This window comes from Phasianus colchicus, chromosome 17 (genome assembly GCF_987193195.1).
Source record: "Phasianus colchicus chromosome 17, bPhaCol1.hap1.1, whole genome shotgun sequence".
Taxonomy (NCBI): Eukaryota; Metazoa; Chordata; class Aves; order Galliformes; family Phasianidae; genus Phasianus; species Phasianus colchicus.
Genome location: NC_143452.1, coordinates 13,451,566 through 13,475,502, shown reverse-complemented (window position 1 = coordinate 13,475,502; position 23,937 = coordinate 13,451,566). Strand labels below are relative to the sequence as shown.

The 23,937-nt window shown below is 44.3% G+C and overlaps 1 protein-coding gene across 1 annotated transcript in view; it reads right to left on the bottom strand.

Annotated features, from left to right (window-relative positions):
• Nucleotides 1-400: 400 nt before the first annotated feature.
• ATP9A (ATPase phospholipid transporting 9A) overlaps nucleotides 401-23,937 on the bottom strand; it is a 49,827-nt gene continuing 26,290 nt past the window's right edge. The window contains exons 15-28 of the mRNA XM_031616042.2: nucleotides 20,071-20,232; nucleotides 14,151-14,243; nucleotides 13,231-13,314; nucleotides 12,319-12,489; nucleotides 10,565-10,663; nucleotides 9,836-9,925; nucleotides 9,592-9,736; nucleotides 8,809-8,873; nucleotides 7,896-8,051; nucleotides 6,728-6,792; nucleotides 5,851-5,959; nucleotides 4,538-4,595; nucleotides 2,449-2,652; nucleotides 401-1,325 (exon numbers count right to left, since the gene is read on the bottom strand). Coding sequence (XP_031471902.2) covers nucleotides 1,189-1,325; nucleotides 2,449-2,652; nucleotides 4,538-4,595; nucleotides 5,851-5,959; nucleotides 6,728-6,792; nucleotides 7,896-8,051; nucleotides 8,809-8,873; nucleotides 9,592-9,736; nucleotides 9,836-9,925; nucleotides 10,565-10,663; nucleotides 12,319-12,489; nucleotides 13,231-13,314; nucleotides 14,151-14,243; nucleotides 20,071-20,232 — 1,638 coding nt within the window. The 3' untranslated portion in view covers nucleotides 401-1,188. The remainder of the gene's footprint in view (nucleotides 1,326-2,448; nucleotides 2,653-4,537; nucleotides 4,596-5,850; nucleotides 5,960-6,727; nucleotides 6,793-7,895; nucleotides 8,052-8,808; nucleotides 8,874-9,591; nucleotides 9,737-9,835; nucleotides 9,926-10,564; nucleotides 10,664-12,318; nucleotides 12,490-13,230; nucleotides 13,315-14,150; nucleotides 14,244-20,070; nucleotides 20,233-23,937) is intronic.

The window sequence follows — 23,937 nt, the reverse complement described above, 5'->3', positions numbered from 1 at the left end:
TCCTCACTGTGTTACAATGGGGGCTGAACCTCATTACAAAAGCAAAACTCACCAGATTAAAATATATATATATATTTTTTGCTTTGCATACAAGCCTAATGCCTTTGTACCCTGCTCCTGCCTCTGATTCAAGTTTGGTTTTTATAGTGAAGCACATGGAAGGTTCTCAAAAACTGCCTTCTGTAGGGACTTTGTCACAAACAACATCCACCAGGAGTCCCTCGGCTTACTTGCAGCCCATCTTCACTGCTCTGCCCTAACAGGAAGCAGACCTGGTAGAGCTGCGAGGAGCAGCAGCTCTGTGACCTTTCCTTTCAGTCTCCAAGGATTCGAGCCAGTCTGACACACTGTCTGCAGAACAGTACAAGTCTCTTCTCACCTTGTCAACACGTTTCAAGTCTGATCAACTGCAAATTTATTTTCCAAAGGAAATTTGCTTAAGTTTAGATAATTCTCTCCTATACAAATAAATATACAGTAAAGCTATTATGTCACCAGCTCCTTCTAGCAGGAAGCACAAAAGCTAAACAAACCTCCATTTCTTCATTTTGGATTACATTTCTCTGTAGTTATCGATGGCTGGATACCACCAAAATCACTAGGGTGAGCACTGACAGGAAATCTCAGACAAGCTCAGATTCTCAAGCATGTGCAGACTGGAGCCCCACTATGGGAACAGCATGCCATAAATCGGGAATCTGTTGTCAGCACTACAGCGCATCACCTACATTAAGGGATTTCCAAGATGTAAAAATAACGTACCTACTTGAATTGAAAAGATGAATATAAAACTACACAGCACATTGCAAGGAACACCACAGATACTTAAAAAATTAAAAATTGTCAAATATAAATGTTGAGGTCAGTTAGCAGCTTTTGGATGCTTTTAACCACAAGTGAGAAACCAATCATCACCATAGCTGCACGCATTTGACCCCAGTTAAGTTAAACAAAAGTGACAAAAAGTGGCTGAACTCATAAGTGCCTCCACTCTCCAAAGAACTCCCTTGTACCAGCCAGTCTCCATTCATGGCAGTTGTGAAGTCTTTTTCAATGAAGCAGCATGTAATAGAGATTACCACATGATCCTTATGCAAATATCAGACGTATTTGTTATAGTAACAACTACACGATTTTTGCCTCTCAGCCACGTGCAGCGTTTGTCTCTGGTGCACAAGGAAAGCAGCCCTAGGATGTGAGCTTTGAGTAGCTTGGAGGAGAAAACCTTCGCCTCAGGTACTTCAGGACGTAGAGGGGCAGACAGCTCACCAGAGTGATGACAGTGACTTTCCACAAGAACGACAAAGTGGCAATGAAGTAAACATCTGTAAAAAGAGAAAAACTCAGAGTCAACAAAAGAGAAACACGTTCAGGGAAGAGGCACAGAAAGGCAGTGCAATCTGACAGTTCTTCTCAAGCAGCCCCACCTTCCCCCACACACAGAATTTTGAAGCTCACACGATCCCTGGCACCTCACTTTTCTGCCTCTTTCACAAATGCCTGACCCAATCCTGTGGGATTCCAGCAGGGCATGAAACTCATTGCAGGCAAATGCACGTGCATACCCCATCTAAAGCAGGGCTATCCATCCCCTGGAAATACTGAACTCTCCTTAAATGGGCTACTCGTATGCTGACTCTGAGAATTGGGCTCTGCTACTTGGCTGGTAGTCCAAACAAACGCATCTCTCAACTCAGTCAGATCTCAGAGGCACTACAAAAATAGCTACAGCATTGTTCAAGATAGAGCTAGTGTACCCATCTGTAAACGACACAGATCTGGCCCATGAGGAAATTACCCTCATGGCCTTCAGTGTAGGCAAAGAGCTTTATGGAAGAAGTAGTGACATCTTGTGGATCCCTGAACAAACACTGGAACAAAGCCTACAGACCTGATTTGTAACTAGATAACTACTGGGGGACCTGGAATTCCTCACCTTTTTCCCTTTAGCCTGGAGACTAAATGGATCAACTCCCTTCCAGGCAAGTTTAAAAAAAAAAAAGATTAAAAAAAGAGAAGGGCCTATGAGGAAGTGGATAAAGTTGGGTAAGCTTTAGGAGGCAGTTACTTCATCTAGCTAAAGGTGAAATGCTTCAAAGCAAGAGGAGAGGATCAAATTTGCAGTCTCAAGTCCACTTCACACATGGAAATAAAAGATCACTATTCCATATGACAGCTGATACATGGTGAAGCTCTGAAAGCAAGGATGAGGTTCACTGAGCAGCACACAGCCTACTGACTAACTTTATCTCCTCTCTAGCACTTCACTGTGAGAAGGAACCATAAAACATCCTCCAAATCAAAAAGTGTTTATTTTGGACAGAAGCATCACCATTATAATCAGTTTGACATCATCAACAGCCTTTTAAATCCAACTAATGTCCTCACAACCCAGTCAACTATTCAGGTCATAAAGCAACTGGATGGAGAAAAGGTATTTAACCTTACCGATAAATTCATGTAAGAAGACCAGAGAAGCTATGTAGCAGGAAAGACTAAGCAACTCAGCCACTATCATGAGCCAGTGCCACGTCTGGATCGTCAGTGCCACCATCAGCAACTCTGTGAGAATCAACGACGTGAAGGAAATGGCGACAATGTGAACAAATTCAGACTCAAAGAGGAGGAGCGCTCCGTACATGATGATGCTACCTGCAGGAGAGTAGACCAATTGAGTATTTTACCCTAACACCAGTCAAAACTCTAGAAACCTACTGCTAAGTCTTGGAGAGACTGAAACACAGCTGTGTCTTGAGACTGTCATTACATTCCACAGGTTTCATGAAAAACAAGGAATCCGTTACTATTTAGGAGACAACTGATAAGAAGACAGGGAAAAAAGTTACTGCACAGATGCCCAGATTGTTATATTAGACTATCATATTCACAGACATGTGGAAATTGGAAGTGAACGCTCAGTATTTTGGCAGCTGGTAACTTCTATAATCATGGAAATCCATCCTCCCAGAAAAGCAGCTGGTCACTACTCAGAAGCTGAAGGATATCAAATATTCCTAAGACCCACAGCCTCAGTGCTCAGATGGAAGCAAAGCGCACACAAGTCAGCTTCTCTTTGCCTTCTTCAGCCAAATTCTCCCCTCCTCTACACTTCTCCCTAATAGAAGGGCACACTAAAGCACGATTAACGATGCATTGTTTCATGCTCCTATTCTGGCTTTAGCTGGAGAATGTTCACTACGCCCTGCACAGCCACCTGCACAAATAACTCATGTTAACAGCATGAGTAATCTGCACCAACATCCATCACACTAGGCTCCTTTCGGAAGGAAAACCTGCAGTGACCAGAGCTCGAGCCACGAAGTTCAAATCCAGCTGTGAACTTTCCAAAATTTTGGGCTGCTCAAGTTTTTAGTCAGTCTCATCTCTGCTAGCAACTAGTTCAATTGTTTTCTAGATATTTAGCACAGCAGAAGTGAAGTCAATTTTGCCAAATACCATAGCAAGACAGTGGTTTTAGCTCAAGGAGAAATCTTTCCCTCACTTCATCACCCTCTGGCCTTAGCTCCCCACCACTTGTGAGTTTTCTGTAAATGCTGTGGCCTCGCCATCGTATTTATCCAGCAGAGAAGGCGCTACCCTGTCACGGGGTGCTGCTGTATTAGATTTCAGAAGATAAGGTTAACAGAGCTTTTGTGTTCTTGGTTTCACTCCCTACAGAGGATGGTAACATCATTTAAATCAGTAAGAACTAGCTGCTAACTTTGGCACGGTTATGCTGACTCTTGTTGATAAAGGAGTGCTGGAAAACAAGACATTTTGTCACGGGATCACGTTGCCATTTGAGCTTTATGGCTCAACACTACGCACGTGCTTCCCTTCATTCCCTGCTTAACAGTTAAGGAAAGTATCTGAGCTGGAGGTTACCTGATTTTTAAAAAGGCAGTTTGAAAGAAAAGGCCTTCCTAGACATATTCCCCAATCACCACACCACTTTAGGAAAACGGATGTGTTGTTTTTAGGGCATGTGCTTAACTCTCTTAGCAGCTTAATTAGACCATATGCGATACGATCAAGTCATTGAGCTCTACTCCAGCCCTTAATTACAGATGGCTACAGAGGAACCAGAACCATGGCTGCTACTAACAGACAGGCTTTAGACAAAATATGCAAACATACAGATTCTGTGTTTTGTATACTGACTAAACAGCAAAACACATAGGATTGGGAACTTGTTTGAAAACAAGGGACAAGTCACAAGCTCCTCCTTACAGATGGTGCAACTATAGCAGCAAAGGGAACCTGCACAAAATCACAAGGGAAGTAAAGCACAGTGCTTTGAACTTCTAACATCACACAGTGTACAACAATGTTGATCAGTTGCTGCTAATATCTTTAGATATTTTTATCTTTAGATAATTTCTTGCTTTGGTAGCACTGCCAAAATTTTATAAGACAAAAATATTTATTTATTTATTCGCCATACTAAGGATGCATTGTTAAATTCACTTAACTTTTCACAATACCAACAGATATTCATTAGAACTTGCAGAAGTACAAGCAGAAGTTGATTTCTTACCTTGATAGATGCTTATTAAGACCCATATCAAAAATGTTTTGTATGACAGTGGTCGTCCCTAAGAGGGGGAAAGAGAAAAAGAAAAGCTGTGTTGGGGATTTTCTGCTATGAACATTCCCTTATAGATCAATCTACCAATTAATAAAAGAGAATTATGAGTGATTTGGAGAGAAAACAAACCAGACCAACCAACCCTGAGGTACTGTCCTTCTGTTCTCATTTTTCATGATGCACGAAGGAGGCCTGGGACCATGGATGCTCACTGCTTGCACAGATCAGTACAATCTCTTCCTCACTGCACACACAATTAATTTAGTGCAAAGACGTCTCCCGAGTCCAGTCATTGCACTGGGAAATATAAGATGTGTGCATCCACAAATGTGTAGATATTAATATCGTACTTCTATACACACAAATCACATCATATTGAAGGCAGATAGGTTTTTAAAAAACCTTCTCCAGCCAACATAGCTATACCAGTACAAAAACCCCCTATGTTTAGACCAGGCCTAAGGATGGTTGGAGAATTAGTGGTTTATGACATCAGAGACAACATACAAGTGAAACCAGATGGAGACTTATTCAGGCTGCTGGAAAAACAGGCTTTGTTTTTAAGAGTATCTGTTTAACAGAAATCCTTGAGGGAAACGATCTGCTGAAGACTCAGTCCATCCTTTCCTTCAGTTAAGAAAGATGTTCCCAGTCCGCATACCCAGCTATTCCAAAAATTTTCCAGAAAAGAAAAAAAAAGAACCAAGGACAAGATTTACCTTTCTGATATATCTATGGTATCAGATAAATCTTCTTTTGTCTAAGGAGGAGGACCTTTCATGCTCAAGCAACAACAAAACACACAGCAACCAAACTTCTAGGTCCCTTTACATGGCCCTGAAGGCAAATTCCAGGAAAATGCATTCTAATCTCCTCCCTTCTCCAAATTAGATCCTGTGCTCCCACTCACTATCCATGTTTCTGGCTTCAGGAGAGTGCAGATTCCATGGCAATTTCTCCTCCCCCTTATTTTGAAAAAAATCAGTAATGTTATATACTTGAAATTTCCCACAGAATGCAACTATTATTTCCCATCAGTTTTCAATAAGCCATATTTCATGTACCATTCAATAGCAAACTGTACAGAAATCTGGCTGTATCTGTTAATTCAAACTTCCCTTTAAAACAACTTTGCTTGAAAATGCACATGTCCAGTGATGAGTTCCATATCTACTGATAATAACTTGATTTAAAACATTTAGAGAGTTTCCAATCAAAGTCCGGTTTTGCCCTAAGCCAAAACAAACAAAAATTTCTCGTACCTTAAGAAGATCTTTGTAGAGTTCTGGGTACAGCATTGCAACTTCAGACTTAACATCCTTGTCCAGGACCAGGGAAAACACGGGAAACATGGTGTAAATTGTGGAGTACCTGAGAAGAAGGTAGAAGACTGATAAATTATTTAAACTCCAGACAAACAAACAGAAATGCTAACGTTGGGAATGGCAATGCAGTATCCAAGTAGTAATGGATGTTCTACAAAACTTGCAAATGGAGCAAGTGAGTTCTGCACGTAGGGAAAACTTGTAGGACTTGGTTTTTGAATAGCTTGTGATTAGAAACATTCCTAGGCAGATGATTGATTCAAGTACTGCAAATGATGTTAGATTTATTACCAAAGCCAAGGACAGACCTGTCTCCACCCTAAACTCCACTCTACAGTTCATGCTGGGTTCTGCTTGTACCACAACAGAGCGGGGATGAACGTGCTGGTTTGGGTTGCTTTGGTTTTGTTTTAAATCATGTACATTATAGCCTATAAAGTAACGGGACTGCAGGTGCAATAGCAGTGTATTTCACTGGTATCCCTCAGCTTACTGCAGCAACCAGTTCCACCTGCTGAAGGCTCTGGGCAGCCCCCCAGCGGGCACTGCTTTGTGCTGGCTCTCCTTGCTGCACAGCTCCAGCCCACAGTGACCACCTCTCTGTTTTTCACCAGGAGCTCCTCCTGGAACAAGGACTGCTGTTACTGTCTGACCTTCTGAACGTGACTCTCCTTCTGAAAAGGCTTCTAGAAGTGTCTGCGCTGTGTTGGTGTCTTTGCGGTACTGTGAGATATGCACACCTTGCATATTAATTCACCCAGATCCATCACTATGCACGTGTTTTCCACACTATTAATAAAATGTGAGCTCTCACCCAATGATGAGAAAGCCTTGGTAGAGGGGGACTGAAGCAAAGTAAAATACTGATGAAAAAACAGCCTAGAAAAAGAAAAAGAAATAAGCTTTTCAGGCATTCAATACTGCACTTCATGTAACAGCTTAAAAATACACTCTGTTCAAACTGAAAAGTACTTGGAGCAGCTCTCCAAATTCCTGAGACAAAGAAGAATGTAACATCAACCCTTTCTATTCCCACAAACCTTGGATGAAATCTATGTTTAATAGCAAACACTGGAGAACTGGACTTGGAAAACATTTTGTGATGCAGTTCCAGAGAAGAGAACACGAAGAGTTTTCTCCAGAGCCCACTGCTCTGATCAAAGCTGTTCTGATGCCATAAAGGACAGGTGTGCACTTCCTCGTGCCTCTCTCCCTGATGAAGCCTTTACAATGTAAAAAGAATTAACGCTCACTCATACAAGCTACAAACTCCAATGAGTTGAAGATTGATTTTTGTCAGTTAAGGAAATCATAGGTTTGTTTTCTGATTTTTTTAAATTTTTTAATTAATTTATTTTTTTATTGGATACATTTCTGCTGCTGAAGCAGCTTCATTGTCCTCTTGAGTTTCAGTCTCATTTCCACTTATCCCTCTCCAACATGTTTATTCTAAAAAGATGGGAGGGAAGAATGAGCTTTCTCAAAAAGCTCAAGTATTTTATAAAACGTTTCAGTACTCTTGAGGAATGTGTTCGTGTTACACAGCACAGGGATACACATCCAGAGAGCAGCCTCCATCTAACTGTAACTTAGGCCAGACCCCGCCAGCCAGTGCTTACCTTTGGTCCCACTGTTTGAAGACCTGACCTAAAACACACCTGGAAATCAGTGCACTTACTCAGCAGAGGCCTTAAGAGAACTGCCCTCCCTTAGATCCTCAGCATTCACAGCATTACCAAACAACCACGCCACACTGCAGCACAGCAGCGTTTCCTAAGGCAAAGCATTGTTTGTCCAGTTTTGGAAAACTTACTGATGTTTGTCCAACAAGATCTTGTGTGCTTTCATAACAAAGTAACAGCCTCCAACCCATGAAAATTTTCATAAGAAATAGTGGCACTCAAACTGAAATGAAGAACCTTTGCTTTTTGACTTTTTTTGGACACCCCTTCAAGGGAAAAGCCCACACGACATCATCTCACCTGCATTGTGCTGATGCACAAGCTCCTGTGGATTACAAACTGACTGAGGGCTGCCGAGCGTTTGTAGCTGTTCCGTCCGTGCACCATCAGTAAACGACCCAGATGTTTGAACTGAGTGATAGAGAAATCTGCCGCGAGCGACGCTTGTTTGCCTTCCTGCACACAACAGCAAGCAGAGCACGGTCAGATCATTTCTTTATTGGAAACAAAGAAATATATTACCCCTATTAAGTTATCATGACAGAATTTTCCATGAAAATGTGCAATACGTTAGGTGGGGAAGAGCATTACCTCAGCATTTCTGCCTTCCACCACAGCCTTTAAGCAAAGAGCGAAAGCATGACAAGAATTCCCATTTGAACCGTGGCCTCCAACTCTACGCAACCCTCTGGATTACGATTCACAACACGCACGTTCGCACGATGCTCATTTTGTACCACGTCGGTTCTGAACACAAACGCTCGCTCTCAGCAGCTCTCCCAATGCTAGCGTTCCAGCATGCTGCAGGCAGGCTTTATATCACCACCAAACCCAGTCCTTTCACCTGGAACCACGCCACACGCAGGAACTAGAGCTCTAACCTGGAGCTTTCTAAAGTAATACAATCCATGTTAATTGCACCCGTAGAGTGCATGCTATTAAAGCAATCATAACCCCAGCATGCAGAGCACCTACATGTGATTAAACATCCCAAAATTAACGTGGTGGTCCAAGCTTAAGGAATCTCCCAGTAATCAAATAGGAAACTTCAACTCTGCTAAAACTGCTTGTGACTTCATTACGGGTTGACTGATTATTCTTGTGGAAGCTTCTCACTTTCCTGCACAGGTTTCTGAGGATTCATTTAAGAGCTGCTTGCTAACAAGTTTCTGAATTGCTGCAGGAAGTCTTATTAAGCAGAAGGAAATCTCACCTTTCCTTCAACTCCGACTCCACAGTCAGCCTCCTGAATCATGCTCACATCATTCCCTCCGTCACCTGCAGGTCACAGCATGGATTAATTGGTAGTTTAGCTACAAAGATGACTTTCAGCCTTATCAAAGGTGCCCGGACCAGGCTGTAATACAGAAGAAATACTGAACTCTGTTAACAAAAACAGGATTTAAAATTAGCACTCGGGAATTTTAATTCTTTCAGAAGGTTGTCATTTGGTTTTTTACAGACCCATGTGAATTGGAGGTCAGTGATGAGTTAACCTGCCTGGTTACAACTTTACCTGCGATGCTGACATAAAGCTCACATTAACAATAACACTGTATCTGATGAAGCTCAAACTGTGTTGTGCAAAGGTAACACCCCAAACATCTGTGCATCTCCAGATGCAAATCTGCATCTTACCCCCCCCCCACACACAAAAAGTTCCTTATCTCAGCATTTCCAGCATTTTGCTACAGGGACATGGTCACTCATCCCTGGTGAGAGTAAAAGATCTCTTACTGCATGGTACACAGCTAAAACACTCTTCTTTCTGACTTCAACCTCTGTCTATTATAGCATGAAGCTGTCAGAAGTCAGACTTCGAGAAACCCAACAGTTTTCATGGAAGTCCAACCTGCTTAAAACACTTTTCAGCCTTTCCATACCAGCCACAGATGCCCTTACAGACACTAAACCACAAACTCCTCGCCTAACAGGTGAACAGGAGGACACTAGAAGGAAGACAAAACTGTTTTCCAGGTTCCTCTCAAGCGCTTACCTACGGCACAGGTGAGCTTGCCAGTCCTTTCCTGCAGCAAACGCACGATCTGGGCTTTCTGCGTTGGAGCACACCTGCAGCACACGACGGCAGGGCACTGGCAAGCCAGCTCCATGAACTCATACTCGTAGTATTTCAGACACACCTGATTGACAGAGATCAGAAGCATCACTGACGTTTGTTCCACAAACGCTCCTTTCCAGACGTGAAGCACAGGCTGCTGCTGGGGCAGCGTCAGCCCTACCTCCAGGGAGTCACCAGAAATGACCAGCGCGCAGTCGTGCTTCCGGCGGAAGGTGTTCAGCTCCAGGTGGGCCTCGCCACGATTTGTCACCTGCAGGGAAACAGGGAGGGCTGCTCTGCTGGGCTGAAAGCAATGGGACAAACAAGTGCAAAGGGAGCAAAAGCATCCAGACAGGCAGCACGCTGATAAGCGAGAAGGGAGAGAATGCTGGGTTGAAAGAAGACAAATAATCTAAGTCTACTGCTGGAACAGTGCTGTGGTCTCAGCCTGGAGAAAAGAAGGCTACAGGGTGACCTCATTGCAGCCTTTCAGTACCTAAAGGGAGCCTACAAACAGGAGGGGAATCAACTCTTTGAAAGGGTTGATAACTGCAGGACGAGGGGAAACGGTTTGAAGTTGAGGGAGGGGAGATTTAGGTTGGATGTCAGGGGGAAGTTCTTTACAGAGAGAGTGGTGAGGTGCTGGAACAGCTGCCCAGAGAGGCTGTGGATGCCCGGTCCATCCCTGGAGGTGGTCAAGGCCAGGTTGGATGGGGCCCTGGGCAGCCTGGTCTAGCATTAGATGAGGAGGTTGGTGGCCCTGCATGTGGCAGGGGGTTGGAGATTCATGATCCTTGAGGTCCCTTCCAACCCTGGCAATTCTGTGTGATTCTGTGATCTCAGCATCCCTCCTGTCCCAGAATCTGGTGTCCTGAACAGGTCCTGAGAGGGGCACGTGGGTGTTACTCACTAGTCTGAATATATGGATGTCCTGTGTGCGCGTCACCAAATGCGCGTTCTTCGCCGTACACGTGGCTGTCTCCAGCTTATCCCCCGTCAGCATCCACACCTGAAATCCAAGCATTCTCTGTGTTAAGTACAGAACTTCAGAGCCACGTCTGCAGGACATCCAGATGAAAGGACTCTTGGGATACACATACATGCATTTTCTTTCTAAAAAGAAGCCCTATTTTAATATGCACAAGAAAATTCTCACCAATTAAAATGAAGATTTTTAGAGGCCAAAAGGCAAAAGAGGTTACCAGCTATACATAACATTTCTCCACTTGCAGTTTTTCCAGATTCTGCTGATATAACCCCCAAAATGCATTCTAAGGAACACGAACACATGTATTAACATGTCCCACCCCAGCCATTTCTTCTGTGCTGAAATAAGCAGGCCTTTCTGCAGAAATATCCCTCACAGCCCTGCCTGCAATGTGGATGATGCAACTGGGGTTAGCTCACTGCTGATGTGTGCATCTGGAACAGACTGAGTTGGTTTTGTGTTAAGGTTTTTTTGTCGCTGTATTTTTTTTTTTAATATTTTTTATTTTGCATATACATAAATATGCACACACTGCTCCTTTTATTTTGTGCTGGCAAGGGGGGGATATTAGAAAGCAACGCCAGCAGCCATACTCAGCAGCAATGCTCTGCTACAATCTGGCAGAGAATTCCTTCCATACTGCAAATATGTTAAGTTTGCTGGTTGTTTTTCCTTTGGGTTTTGTTGTCTTTTTTACTGCATGGCTGTTTTTACACTTTCAAGGTGAAACCCAGGAATATTTAAACCTTAAAAAAAAAAAAAAAGAAAGAAAGAAAGAAAAGAAGAAAAGAAGAAAACATGCACAAAGACTCACTTATTTGTTTAATGATCTTAATTTGGACAATGATTTGATCTCAGCAGAAGGGTCCCGAGATGAATGATCAAACTGCCTCCAGCTGTGATTTACCTGCTGTGTGCCCTGTGCTAACGAACCCCCAGCAGCCAGGGGCACCGCAGGGTGCGACCCACACACAGCTCCCACCTGGAGGCACACAGCACTCTGAGCAGCTCGGCTTTCTGCTGCATGCCCAGCAAGTGGCTCCAGGTCCTCCTGCTTATGGGGACGGCTCCAAACTGAAAGCACTTCTGGAAGTTGTTCCTAAGCCAGGAATTCCACTTCCAAACTAAATCCCAACACAGCCCTGCTGCTGGATTTACAGTACAGCTCAAGACTTTGCTCACTTTGGTACTGAAAAGTAGAGAAGCCACAAACAGAACCTTTTACCTACTTTTCTTGTTCAAATCTGAATGGTTAGTCCATCTTTTTCCCCTTTAGCGAGCCTGGGATCTGAACAAGTTCCCAGAGAGGAAAACTAAACCTGGAATCCTTCACCAGCGGGCACAGCTGGAGTTGTTAGTGCCCGCATCAGATGCAGGAGCCTAAAAACCTCGACGTGTTTCCAGCCCCTCATTCTCTTGGCTCAGGCTCCCTCCAGTGGCTGCTGTGCAGCACTGACATGCACTCCCCAGCAGAGCCCCCAGCAGCAGCCCCCACTTCCAGCATGTTCTGTGCCTAACGTTGTGCACAAACACATCAACACTCATTGGTCCGGCTCACAGAGAGCACCCACTCAAAAATTTACTCCAGCACAGCCCCAAAGCGTTCCCATTTTCCACCTGCAGGACAGCAGACTCAGAGGGGCCAGGTGCTCCTGCCAGGGGTGGGTTAGGCAGACCTTAATGCCAGCATTTCTCAGCGTCTCCAGAGTGGGCCGGACGTCTGCCTGCAGCTGGTCCTCCACACCGGTGAGACACAGCAGCTCCATCTCCATCTCCAGGCTCTCGATGACCGTGGCCACCTTCAGCGAGCGGTCGTGCACACTGAGCTTTGCCTGGACGTACCGTGCCTGAGGACAGAGCAGACGTAGCCACAAACATCTCGCTCCAATTTCTGTGCAATACAGGGCTAGGCAGCACGACCCCCAAAGCTACCTGTTAGCTGTCATTCAGAGACATGTCCTGTAACGGCCCATTAGCACAAGGTGCTGCTACAGAATGGGCTGGAAGTGTTTCAGGTAGTCTGTCTGTGTCCTTCTGTCCTGGCACACATAGAAAAGCCTGGGAATGACCCCCCAGCACCTCAGGGCCCAGCCGCGGTTTGGTGACTGACAGAGAATCCAAAGTCTTTCTACCACCCCATCTCTGTGTTTGGCCACAGTCTTCCCTCATATCTTGTCTGCCCATAGGAGCCCACCTAACAATTCCCATGCACAAAGCCTGGCTGTGCTGGATGTGGGATGTCTGTAGCTTCCCCCAGTTTCAAAATGCAACAGTGCAAATTAAAAGCCAATACACTGCCCCAGGCAAACACTATTTGCCTAACAAATAATGGATATTTGCAGAACATGTGACAGCAGAGGATTATAAAGCAGGAACCGGGAACTGTTTTGGAGACTCCTGGATGGGATCCAGTTTCCTACATATCACTTTTTAAAGTCAATTTAATTAAAAGAACAGCAAGACACTGAAAAATGGCAATTTTAGCAGAAGGATTAAGGAGATGAGAGGCGGCATTATCATGACAGGTCTGTGAGAGTCATTTCTGCAATTATTTGTTTAAAAAAAGAAACAAAAAACAAGAAACTTACTTCAAAGTCTTGATACTGCTCTTCAGTGAGAGACTTCTTGGCTACAACAAGAACCCTCAGGCCTTCCCTAGCCATGTTACCACACTGGAAAGAAGAATCACATTGTAAACCATAAACTGCATCTCAAGTAAGATGATTTATGCACGGCGTTTCAGAGACTGCAATGCAAGATAGCAGGTTAAGAAAATAACTGTCCCATTTGAGCAACCCCAGCGAGTCTATAACATCTGATAAAGTGCATGATAAACTCAAAAGGAAAAAAAGGAGATCTGCAATGGTTTGCAATCTATCCCAGTGATCAGAAACAAAACTGTCCCCTCTGCCATATCACTGCGGCAAAAACAGCCCCACTGATTTCGTCTGCTCTGCCTCTAAGAACACAAAGCTTTGATTTGATGACTTGGAATCTATGGCCATAAACTCAATAAAATAAGGCCAACACATTATTTCTATGAACGTCGAGGTGTGGGGCTGGAGAGAACCAGTAACCAAAGCCACAGCTACAAACTGTGTGTCAACATGACTGCACATCTGATGCATGTATCCCAGCACAAAGTTGCAAAATGGAGTTTTGAAACTAGACTTTTCAGTCTGAAATAAATCCGGACACAGAATCAAGTTCATGACAAACGTGGTGACCTTGAATGGCCGTAAGTTTTGAGTAACATCCATTTTATTTGTGGAAATTACTCTGTACTAAGTATGTTGAACTTGCCACCCGATTTCCCTGTTACTGCATATATGTTTGGCCAAAGACAAACCCATTGAATTGCCAGCATGCATAATCTTTTGGCCTGAAGGTATTTTAGTACTTGTCTCCTTTGTGGCAGAATGACAACAGAAGCTTTGTCAGGCGTTGCCCTGGTAGGAGAAAAGCACTTACACAAGGAACCCGCGTACTAAGAGAGGCTGCCCCATACCTCCTCTTCCAGCCAGTCGTTGTACTGCACGATCCCAGCCATCACCACGTCTGCTCCCTTCATGTAGAAGGTGATCTCTCCCGTTGACTCATCCTGAAGAAGCAGAAGAGTCAATGCTGGGGCAATATTAGCGCACTTAGCCAATATTAGCTAGGTAAGCAAGGAGTTTTCCACCAAATCACAGAACCTCAGGGGTTGGAAGGGGTCTCAAGAAATCATCGAGTCCAGCTCTCCTACTAAAGCAGTTCCCTACAATGGGTCGCACAGGTGGGGTCCAGATGGGTCTTGAATCTCTCTCCATAGGAGACTCCACCTGCTCTATGGGCAGCCTGCGCCAGTGCTCCATCACCTTACGGTAAAGCAGCTCTTCCACATATTGGTATGGAACTCCCTGCATTCAAGTTTTAGTTTTTTCAAGTTTTTTCCTACAATCAAGCCACTGATCCTTGTCCTATCATTATGTACAACCAAGAAGAGCCTGGCCTCATCCATTTGCCTCCCACTTCCCTTCAGATATTTATAAACATTTAACAGATTCCCCTCAGTCTTTTCTCCAGGCTAAACAGACTCAGGTTTCTCAGCCCTCAACCACAAGGGAGATGCTCAAGGCCCTTCACCATCTTTGCAGCTCTCCACTGGACTCCTTCTAGGAGATCTGTCTTTTTGGAACTGGGGAGCCCAGAACCAGACACAACATTCCAAATGTGGCCTCAGCAGAGCAGAGCAGAGGGGGAGGATCACCTCCCTCGACCTGCTGGCCACACTCTTTTTAATGCACTTTAGAATAGCATTGGTCTTCTTGGCCACAAGGGCACCCTGCTGGCTCATGGCCAGCTTGTTGTCCACCAGAAAATCCAGGTCCTTTCTCCACAGAGCTCAACACAACAGTCACAAAAGTATCTTCAGCACTGGGTCAGGCTGAAAGTCCCTGTGGCCCACCACCTTGTCTTGGGGCCAGAGGAGATGCTGCTCAATTGGAATTCAAGCACTTGCAGCAGGAATTCAGACAAGTGTGATCAGCTTCTTAATCAGCAACATGTGATCCTGACTGTGTGTGCCTTCAGAACAACCTCTGCCCCTCACCCTGAAAACCTGCTTCATGCTTATGGAAACAATAAAACAGATGCACAAAGCTTAACAGACTGAAAGTCACTCTAATCTGCCCCTGTTACATTATACAGCATAGGCATAATTAAAGTTTATGCTTGCTGCAGAAAGGTTAGATTGCTGCCTGCCTTATCTGATACAAGTAATTTGCAGGCTGCAAGCAAAGCGTATTTACATTACCACAAATTAAAAGATCCCTTCTAACCAGGCAGACACCTAAGGAGGTCACAGCTATCAGTACTACAAGCTAATGGAACTCTGGCAATTTCCTCAAAGGAGACAAAACAATGAGTAAGGAACAAACCGCTCCATCAACCAAGATAGCCACCAGGGATAGGAGGAAAATAAACTTCACACAAGAAAAGAAAAAGCCCAGGAAGGTCTGGAAATACACAGCCATGAACAAAGGAGGAGAAATTTAAAAAAAAAAAAAAAAAAGCACAATAAATGCTGTTTCATTTTTGCACTACATAATATGGGTATCAGTTTGTTCTGCTGTTACTGAAACTGGAGACGGCTCTCCCACACATAGTGCAAGTCAGCAGGTAAAAGCCTGATGTCCCATGGCACCAGGGAGACAGAGTTCACTTCCACAGCAAGAAAAAGCAGCACCTGATGCTGATACTAAAAATCCAAAGAGGAAATATAAGTGTCTTTGCTGGGAAAATCAAGTGGCCAAGGATCCTTTAGTGAGCATTTTAACCAAGCTCAAAGATCTTCACAAGTATGATTCTCACGATTAAGCTTCAGAATTCTTTCCAAAGCCCTGAAGCATTCAGCCTTCATGTACCAACAGCCACACATCCCACCTCCCCAAAGCAAAATGAGCCGCTACTAAAACCTCCTTGAGTAAAACACCCCATGCTTTTGTTAGAGGTAAAGGTAAGGGTGCATCTATTCAGTTATTTGATTTAGAAGTGTCTAACAACATCTCTGTAGGAAACTGCATAAGGACTCCACTTCCCGTGCTGCAGAACTGGCTAAGATAGTTGAGAGGTTTTGTCCAATATAAATACTGTATCAGCTATCTCCTTGCATTAGTCATTTCCTCTCGGCAAGTTCAGTAGGAGGTTACAGCGTTCTCATATTATGGTGAGATCGCACTATAAATCCACACAGAGATTTGCCAGTTACATTGTTTTGGAGAAGCATCTTTTTCCACCGTGGTCTGATTCTGGCCGCAGTTCAAAGGCTTCTCTCAATTCCAGATATGACAATAGCACTATCTTTGCTTTGCAACAAAGATCATTCCACACGGGTAAGGGGAAAAAAAGCAAAGAGAGAGAAGAATGGAAAAAGTTGTGGTCAAACAAACAGGCCTCCTTACAAGAAGATAAGTAAGTAAATAGCACTGCACAGAGCGGCTGCTTTGTTAAAACAGGACTTCTTAGAACTGAAATAAGCAGCTAAAGAAATGACAGTTGATCACACATAACAAACAGATCTTGCAAAAATATCCCAAGCCAGGCAACATCTGCTGCTTGCTTTCACTATCAACTACTGCTTTATTTACCAAGAGCTGTGTTGGAGGAGATCTTTTTGTGAGGGCCAAAGAGGACAGGACCAGCAGGGGAGCTGCGGTCCCTGCGAGGATTCTGTGCCATTGCTCATTGCTGTGCATGTTTCACTCACTGAAATCCCAGACCCAGGTCGTGCAGGAAGCCTGGCAAGGCACTCACAGTGGCTGCTGCTGGCTGAAAAATGGCAGTTCATATGAGCGGCAATAGCTGTACGGCTGAGCAGAAAATACCATCACCTGAATCCTACTTGGTGCAATTCTGAGTGCAGTTTTGCTCTGCAGCTGCTCTCTTCCCCCTCCCAGCACACTGCTTCTGTTGTCTCCTTGACACTTTGTGCTACTTTCTCTTTTTTTTCCAGCCTTTAGACACGCAGCACAGCAGTAAAAGATCTACTGAAAGGTAACCAACTACCTTGCAAGCCGTGGATCCAAACCAATATTATGACTGCCCACACATGTAAACATGTACATTCAATAGTTTTATTTGTCAGTTACTGTTTAACTATTCCTAATGCAAACTGCTTTAAGACAGTATTTTGGAGCAAGGTAACACACAGGCAGTCAACACCTGCTCCTCAAATCCCAGTTCTGCATGGGGTGCATAGGGGGCTGCTGTACCAGCACGTAGTTCACCAGCTGCAAAATGAAGACATTTAACGAGCACAAAGGGTGGGCACGTTTGCTAACAGCACAAACCTGTCCTACAGACACGGGCTCTGGCCCTGCCATTGCTCCTGCTGACCAGCAGTGGGAGTTTTGCTGTTTTCTTCAGCAGTGCTACGTTAAATACAGCATCACACAGTAGGAAACCTTTTCTTCCTAAATGAGAGGAATGTAGCTAACAGTTATTTCAAAAGGCATAAGCTTCAAATCACTGCTTTGTATCTTATTGTTTTACTACACGTAAAGGGGGGGGGGGAGGGGATAAAAGGGAACCTTTCTACTTAGACAAGAAAGAATTTCAGATCTTCCATTTCTCTGCTGAGCACACAAACAAAATCTAATGAAACATTCTCTGGTTCTGATGGATAGCCCATTTCTTACACCTCTGACACAACAACAAAAGTCTGTGCTTTATTACAAGCAATGGGGGAAAAGAGTATTTATAGCTCATCTTTTTCTTCTAGGACTTGAAAAGGCCACCTGAAGTCTCTGCATGGCTTTCACTGTAAGATACAATCCAGCTGAAGACTTGCTGCATTTGCTGCTCATGGCAGCTGCCCCATGCAGCACAGCACGTCTGTGTGTTCAAACACATTCAGCTGGAGCTGTACACTCAAACATTCAACACACTGCTTGCTTCCTATGAGCTCAGCTATCAGCCCATTTCAACATGCATTCCTGCCCCCGGGCAGGTTTTAATATTGCCAAGCCTGGAACAACTTGAAATATGTATTCGTGCCACCATACTGAGGCCTGATATCCAGCATTTAAATGACATTCTTTGAATGGCAGGAGATCCCAGCCCAAAATACTCAGGTGACACAAAGCAAACACCCATTCACACGAGCTCTGGGAATTTCGGTCTGAACGGAACACAGATCGCCAACATGGCTCTGCAAAGGTTACTGTGTGCACATACTGCATCCATCCTAATCACAGAATCTCTCAGTAATAGGAAAATTGAAGTTCTCTGTGGTATTTATTGTTGTCATGTTGTGCAACACCGTGGTTGCATTCAACAACATCATCCCTTCATGGTGCAGCTTCTGACAAGGGCTGAGCTCCTGAAGAGTTCAGGTCTGTGAAGCTAACAAATGCAAACAAACCACATAGATCTGCTGCAGAGGAGGCCCACGTACAGATATTGGCCACAGCTGCCTGCAACAACACCAAAGGTGATTCCTGCTACTGCTGCACCTTCAACATGAGGCAGAAGATAATTTTACACCCTGTTCCCAGATACCCCGAAGTAAATAGGAAGCAATCCAGAAGGAGGCAAAAATCAGTCTTACCCATTCCCCACCTTTAATAACAAGGCTGCAGATCACGTGAAATGATACAGCAAATCATTTCTTGTCCTGGATTACAGGTTTACTACTCATACTTTAAATTCCTGATACCAATTATCCGTTGGTACTTTCAGTAAAAATAACAAGGATGTTTTAATTATCTGCAAAAAAAGATATTTAAATTGCCTCCTCTCATTTGCTTTGCAGGAAAATGGAAGTGGCTCACTTCAGCTGGGCTTGTTCATTTTCCTATCTAGCACTGTCTTGGAAATTAATGACAATAATGGCACCAATTCATTCCTAGTGTTTTTAAAACACCCACACTTTCTTCTTTCTTTCCAAGGTAATTAACTTCTAAGAGTCTTATCTCCTACTGTGTTTGCAGACAGAATCACAAAGGTACGTGCACCATTTCAGCTCAGCACACACTCAGCCTCCGCAGTGCCTGCCTGCTGATAAACTTACCCACTTGCACTGATGCGCCCTTTTGCCTTCACTCAGCTATTTTCAAACTCTGCTCACAATACACATTCTCAGCATGGTTTTGAGCTGCTAGCTCAGGAAAAAAAACCCCTATCATATTCCCTGCAGCTACATCAAATGCCTCCTCTGGAGTCCTGCACTTCCATGGGACCCAGCAGAGGCATGGGCAGCACCTCCCCACCACCAGGAGCAACACGCTGATGTTGTTCACAGTGGCACCAATCCATGATCCCTCTGCTCCTCCCCAGTTGCTGTCTCCATCACCCTGTTACATGCAACATCTGTGAGTGTGGCACAGATGTGACAGAGCAGGACCTTTCGCAGAGGGACAAGGGTGGCCCAAGGATGCAGAGCGAATCTTCAGAGTCAACTGGAGCTCCCCCGAGGCTGGTGGGGCCTCATCCCCTGGGGAGAGCAGTCCTGCACTCATGAGCTCCTCTTCCTCCGCACAGGAGGGAACACTGAGTTCAAGTCCCAGGCAGGGGATGGCTGCATCTGCTTTGTTTGCTGGCAGTGCTGGCTTCTAGCTTTCTAAAAAGAGGCTTATTTGAGAAACAACATGGCACCTCTGCTTATCATCAGGACCGTCGAGTGTTGGTTCATTGCACAGCCAGCCAAAACATTCTGATTTTTGTTCCTTATTGCCCAACCAGTCCCTCCTATTTTTATGGCCATACCTGACCAAGGAGGAGGACACATCACCAAACTAACCCAGCTGTGAGATGCTGCTGGCTCCGAGCACATGACCAGCTCGTAGCCTGAGGAGTCGCACCGCTCCTGAGAGCAAAAGCACTGCACCTCCCACGGTGCAACCACAGGACAGTCACACGGACAGAAGAGCGTTGCTAAAGCCACCTACCCGGACGATTATTCCCATGCGTTTGCTCTCGTAAGTGAAGGGGAAGATCTGGAGGATGGTGAAGTTCAGGATGTGGCCACCCGGGGTCCTCAGCTGCATGGAGGACTGGTCTCTGCCCACCAGCGTCAAGCCCACGCTCTCGGTCCACTGCACCAGGGCCACCTGAGAGGGAAGGCACAGCAGGCTGAAATCTAGCTCTGAAATTATGCTTTATGAATTAAAACCATTCCCGTTCATTGAGCCAGAAAGTGAGAAAAAGCTGCCTAGCTGGCACTTCTTAGCAGAGAAGCCCTTCCTTCCACACATCAATTTTTTCTTCTTACTTTTTCAGGATGGCAGCACAGCTGACATGAGCCCAAACATCAGCAGCCTTCAGAAAAGATCAAGGGACACTTCATCCAAACAAACACAAAATATTACAAGTATTTTACAGTGATATTTTCAAAGCTTGAGAGCGTTGGGCACAGAGCTGCTGCTGATTGAAGGTTAATTATTCCTTGGGCTTTTGGGGCTCTGATTTTACTTAATCACCCAAAATTTCTTAGGTGAAAATGGCACTTCTTGTGGGAAATCACTAGATACAGGTAAAAATTCAATCTATGAATACTTGCATCGACTCAAGATTTTACTAAGGAAGTTAATGCAGTTGATCTAATTGGACAATCCTTTGTGTTCTCATCTCCTTTTCGTCTACTGTTAGGATTAAAAAGGACCTAAAATTTCTCTAGTCTTAAACAATCAGATGAAAAAACACAAGCTGATTTGGCTTTGTCCTTAAAGGCCTTCATGTCGTTTTGAATCGGTATTTGTTTTTTATGCTAGCGAGTTTTTGTAGGCTTATTCACAACGTTTACAACAAATCAAAGGATCTTCTGAGATTCTTTTTCATCTTTCCTTGAGACATCCTCAATGCATTACAGTGTGCAGCTGCATGATCCTTCTCACCGCCTCCCAGAGCAGAAACTGAGCTCAGGTTTCTAATACTCTGGTTAATAAGCAATGACTGGGAATTTGTTGCAGCGTGATGTTACATGAGTACGCTCTCAGTGTACATGGCACTAAATGTTCATCAGACATTTGCAGCTCACCAGTGTGGGCAGAAGACATAAATCTCTGCTCCCCACTCAGGCTATTAAGGCAACTCCATTGCTACTTTCTTCCAGGTGCTCATTTCCTCCCTCCTGCCAGCATCTCATTCCAATGCTACATTAGGAAGCATTTGAACCTCCAGAAAGAAAAGTGATGGGAAGAGCAGCGTGGAATCCCTGCTACGCTGCGCACATCATACTTCTAACTAACTGCATTTCATCGTGCAGTGTTACTCATTTTGGACTGCCCTGGGACCACAAAAAGGTGTGACAACAAAGGGGAGGAATAATGAAGGTCGTGGTCCCTCCTCCTTGCTGCCGCGTTCTTCCAGCCCTCAGTAGCTCCCCAGGTGAAGTACAACCAACGGGAAGTGAGGCTGACCCCTTGTAACTCACCACCTCCCAGTCTGTGCACTGCTTTGTGAGTAACCTGAGAGGAAAAATGATACAGTTCTGAAGTGTTCCATCAGATCACTACAAGCATTGAAGTTACCATTCCCATTCACCACACAGCACGATGTGCTTGGCCCTGAACACCAGGGCACAACACCCACTAAACAGAACTGGCTGCTCTCCAGCAGGGCCAGGAACTTTATGCTTCCAGAGCAGCATAAAGGAGCTCTGCTCTGCCCTTAAACCAATAGCTGGTGGGGCTCCCAGTCACGGTGAAAAGATGAGAAACATCCAAGATATGCTGGCACCTTCTACCAAGATGGAAACCCCTCATGCACCTTCAGGAGAGCCCATGCTGACAGATGAGGAGAAATCAATAGGTTCCTGAGCACACTCCAGGAGTTTGCAGCTCTGTCCTGGCCAGGTCAGACGTGGGTCTGTGCACCACAGACCAGAGCAGCTACAGCAGCAGTGCACTACCCCCCCAGCTTTGCTCTTTCTGGTAATTAAATTATCTAAGCCACCAAAGTGAATATCGACTAATAGGCTTCATTCTAAAGAGACAAATTGATCCTTCTGTGCTATGAGTTTCCCTACAAACGTCCCATTTAGGGTTGCCTAGGCACACAGGCAACAGGCAGAAGCCCATTGATCAGAGCACCCTTTCATGTCTTGGCAGCTGCGGGTTGTCAGGGTTAAAGACTGTTTGCCCAGGAATCTCAGGCACTCTTATCTCTGATCAGATTATATCTATTTCATTTCCCCTGTTAGTTACTGTATGGCTACAACTGACACGCTTGCAGAGCCCCAAGGCTGTAACCGATATCTGAATAAAGATACTTCAAGACTTCTAAATGGCAGCGTGCACAGGAAACAAATTTAGGAAATCCTGCTTTCTGTTACAGGAAATGAATCCTATGCCAACTGGTAGAAATTACCCTCGCTGTTAAAGTAAAGAGAATACAAGTTTTTGTACTCATTTCATAAACTGACCTTCCCTGCCATGGTAATATTTTATTGATATAGGATTTCAAAGGCTGCCTTTAACCGGAGCCCGAAGTCATTCCCCTACAGGGAATGTTATTTAACAGCATCGCTCTCTTCTCAAGGACTTGACTTGTGCTGATCCTGCATTTTGTACCATCTAGAGTGACATGCACAGAGGATGTCTAAACAATATTTGTATATCTAAGACCCACAGAAAAGATTTCTTCAGTGCAACAAGGCGTATCTGATTTCCGAACGCACTGTAATTCTCTACTGAAGACATTTGGAGAAAGGAAAAATAGAAATTAAATACTAGAAGGATTAGTCATCATGCTATAGTAAAATAAACAAACAAACAATAATTCCTTTGGCATTTGAGACAAATTGCTGCATAAATATTTTAAAGACAGAATAATGCAATGAAAAAAAAGAATCACTGACATATATATACCATATATATGTAAATAAACTGAGGATCTGTGAGAAAGCAGCCAGTGAATGCTTTAGGAAAAAGAAACAAAAAACCCTCAAATACAGAAATTACCATCTGGAAATCATTCAGATCTCATTTCAATCCAAAGGCAGTTGCTTTCTGTAAAGCTGCCTTCATGGGGGAGAGCAACACATTAGAGGAGAAAAGCAGGTAAGCAAAACAGACCTAGACTGGGGGTGTGATGATCTCACCAGGCCAGAGAGGGCCACACATTTGTTGTTATTACAGGCACTTCAATGGAACAGGAGAAAGCAAAGATGCAACTTTTGTATAATACAGACGAGATACACAACCTGAAATGAATGAACTGCCTGCTTGGGAAGAAAAAAAAATCGACAGGGAATATTTTGAATGGCACAAAGCGTGGAAGATCTGTGCCAACCCTTCAATAATACCTGCACACACATTCCAGAAAACTGGCAATTTGAGGACTTTAGCCAATACATTTATTTATTTGCAAACAAGTTCTCACCTCTAACAATGAGGAAAGCTAGTTTCCTTCTGATGCTAAAGAAGGAAAGCTTATTATCAGAGGCAAGTCTGTTTTACAATAAATGGAAGAATCCATCAAATGGCTGATCTCAGTAGGATTCTTATGGAAAGCGTAAAACTTTAGCTTTCCAAAATACAGAGCATGTGTAATTATGCAAACGAATAGAAAACTTTTTCTTTTTTTAAACTGTGAGCACATCAAAGAAGGTACATCCAAGAAGCACCAGGAGAAGGCTCAGCAACAAGCTGCAAAGTTTGCCTCTGCTGCAGCACCACGCACAGCCCTGGCTGGACCAGGAGCTGGAGGAAGATGGCACAGCACAGCCCAAAGGCTCTGAACCTCTGGCAGACGTGGGTCATCCCGCAGTGCTGCCCCAAGTCTGTCTCACCCACACAGGAAGGGATGCCTCCTCA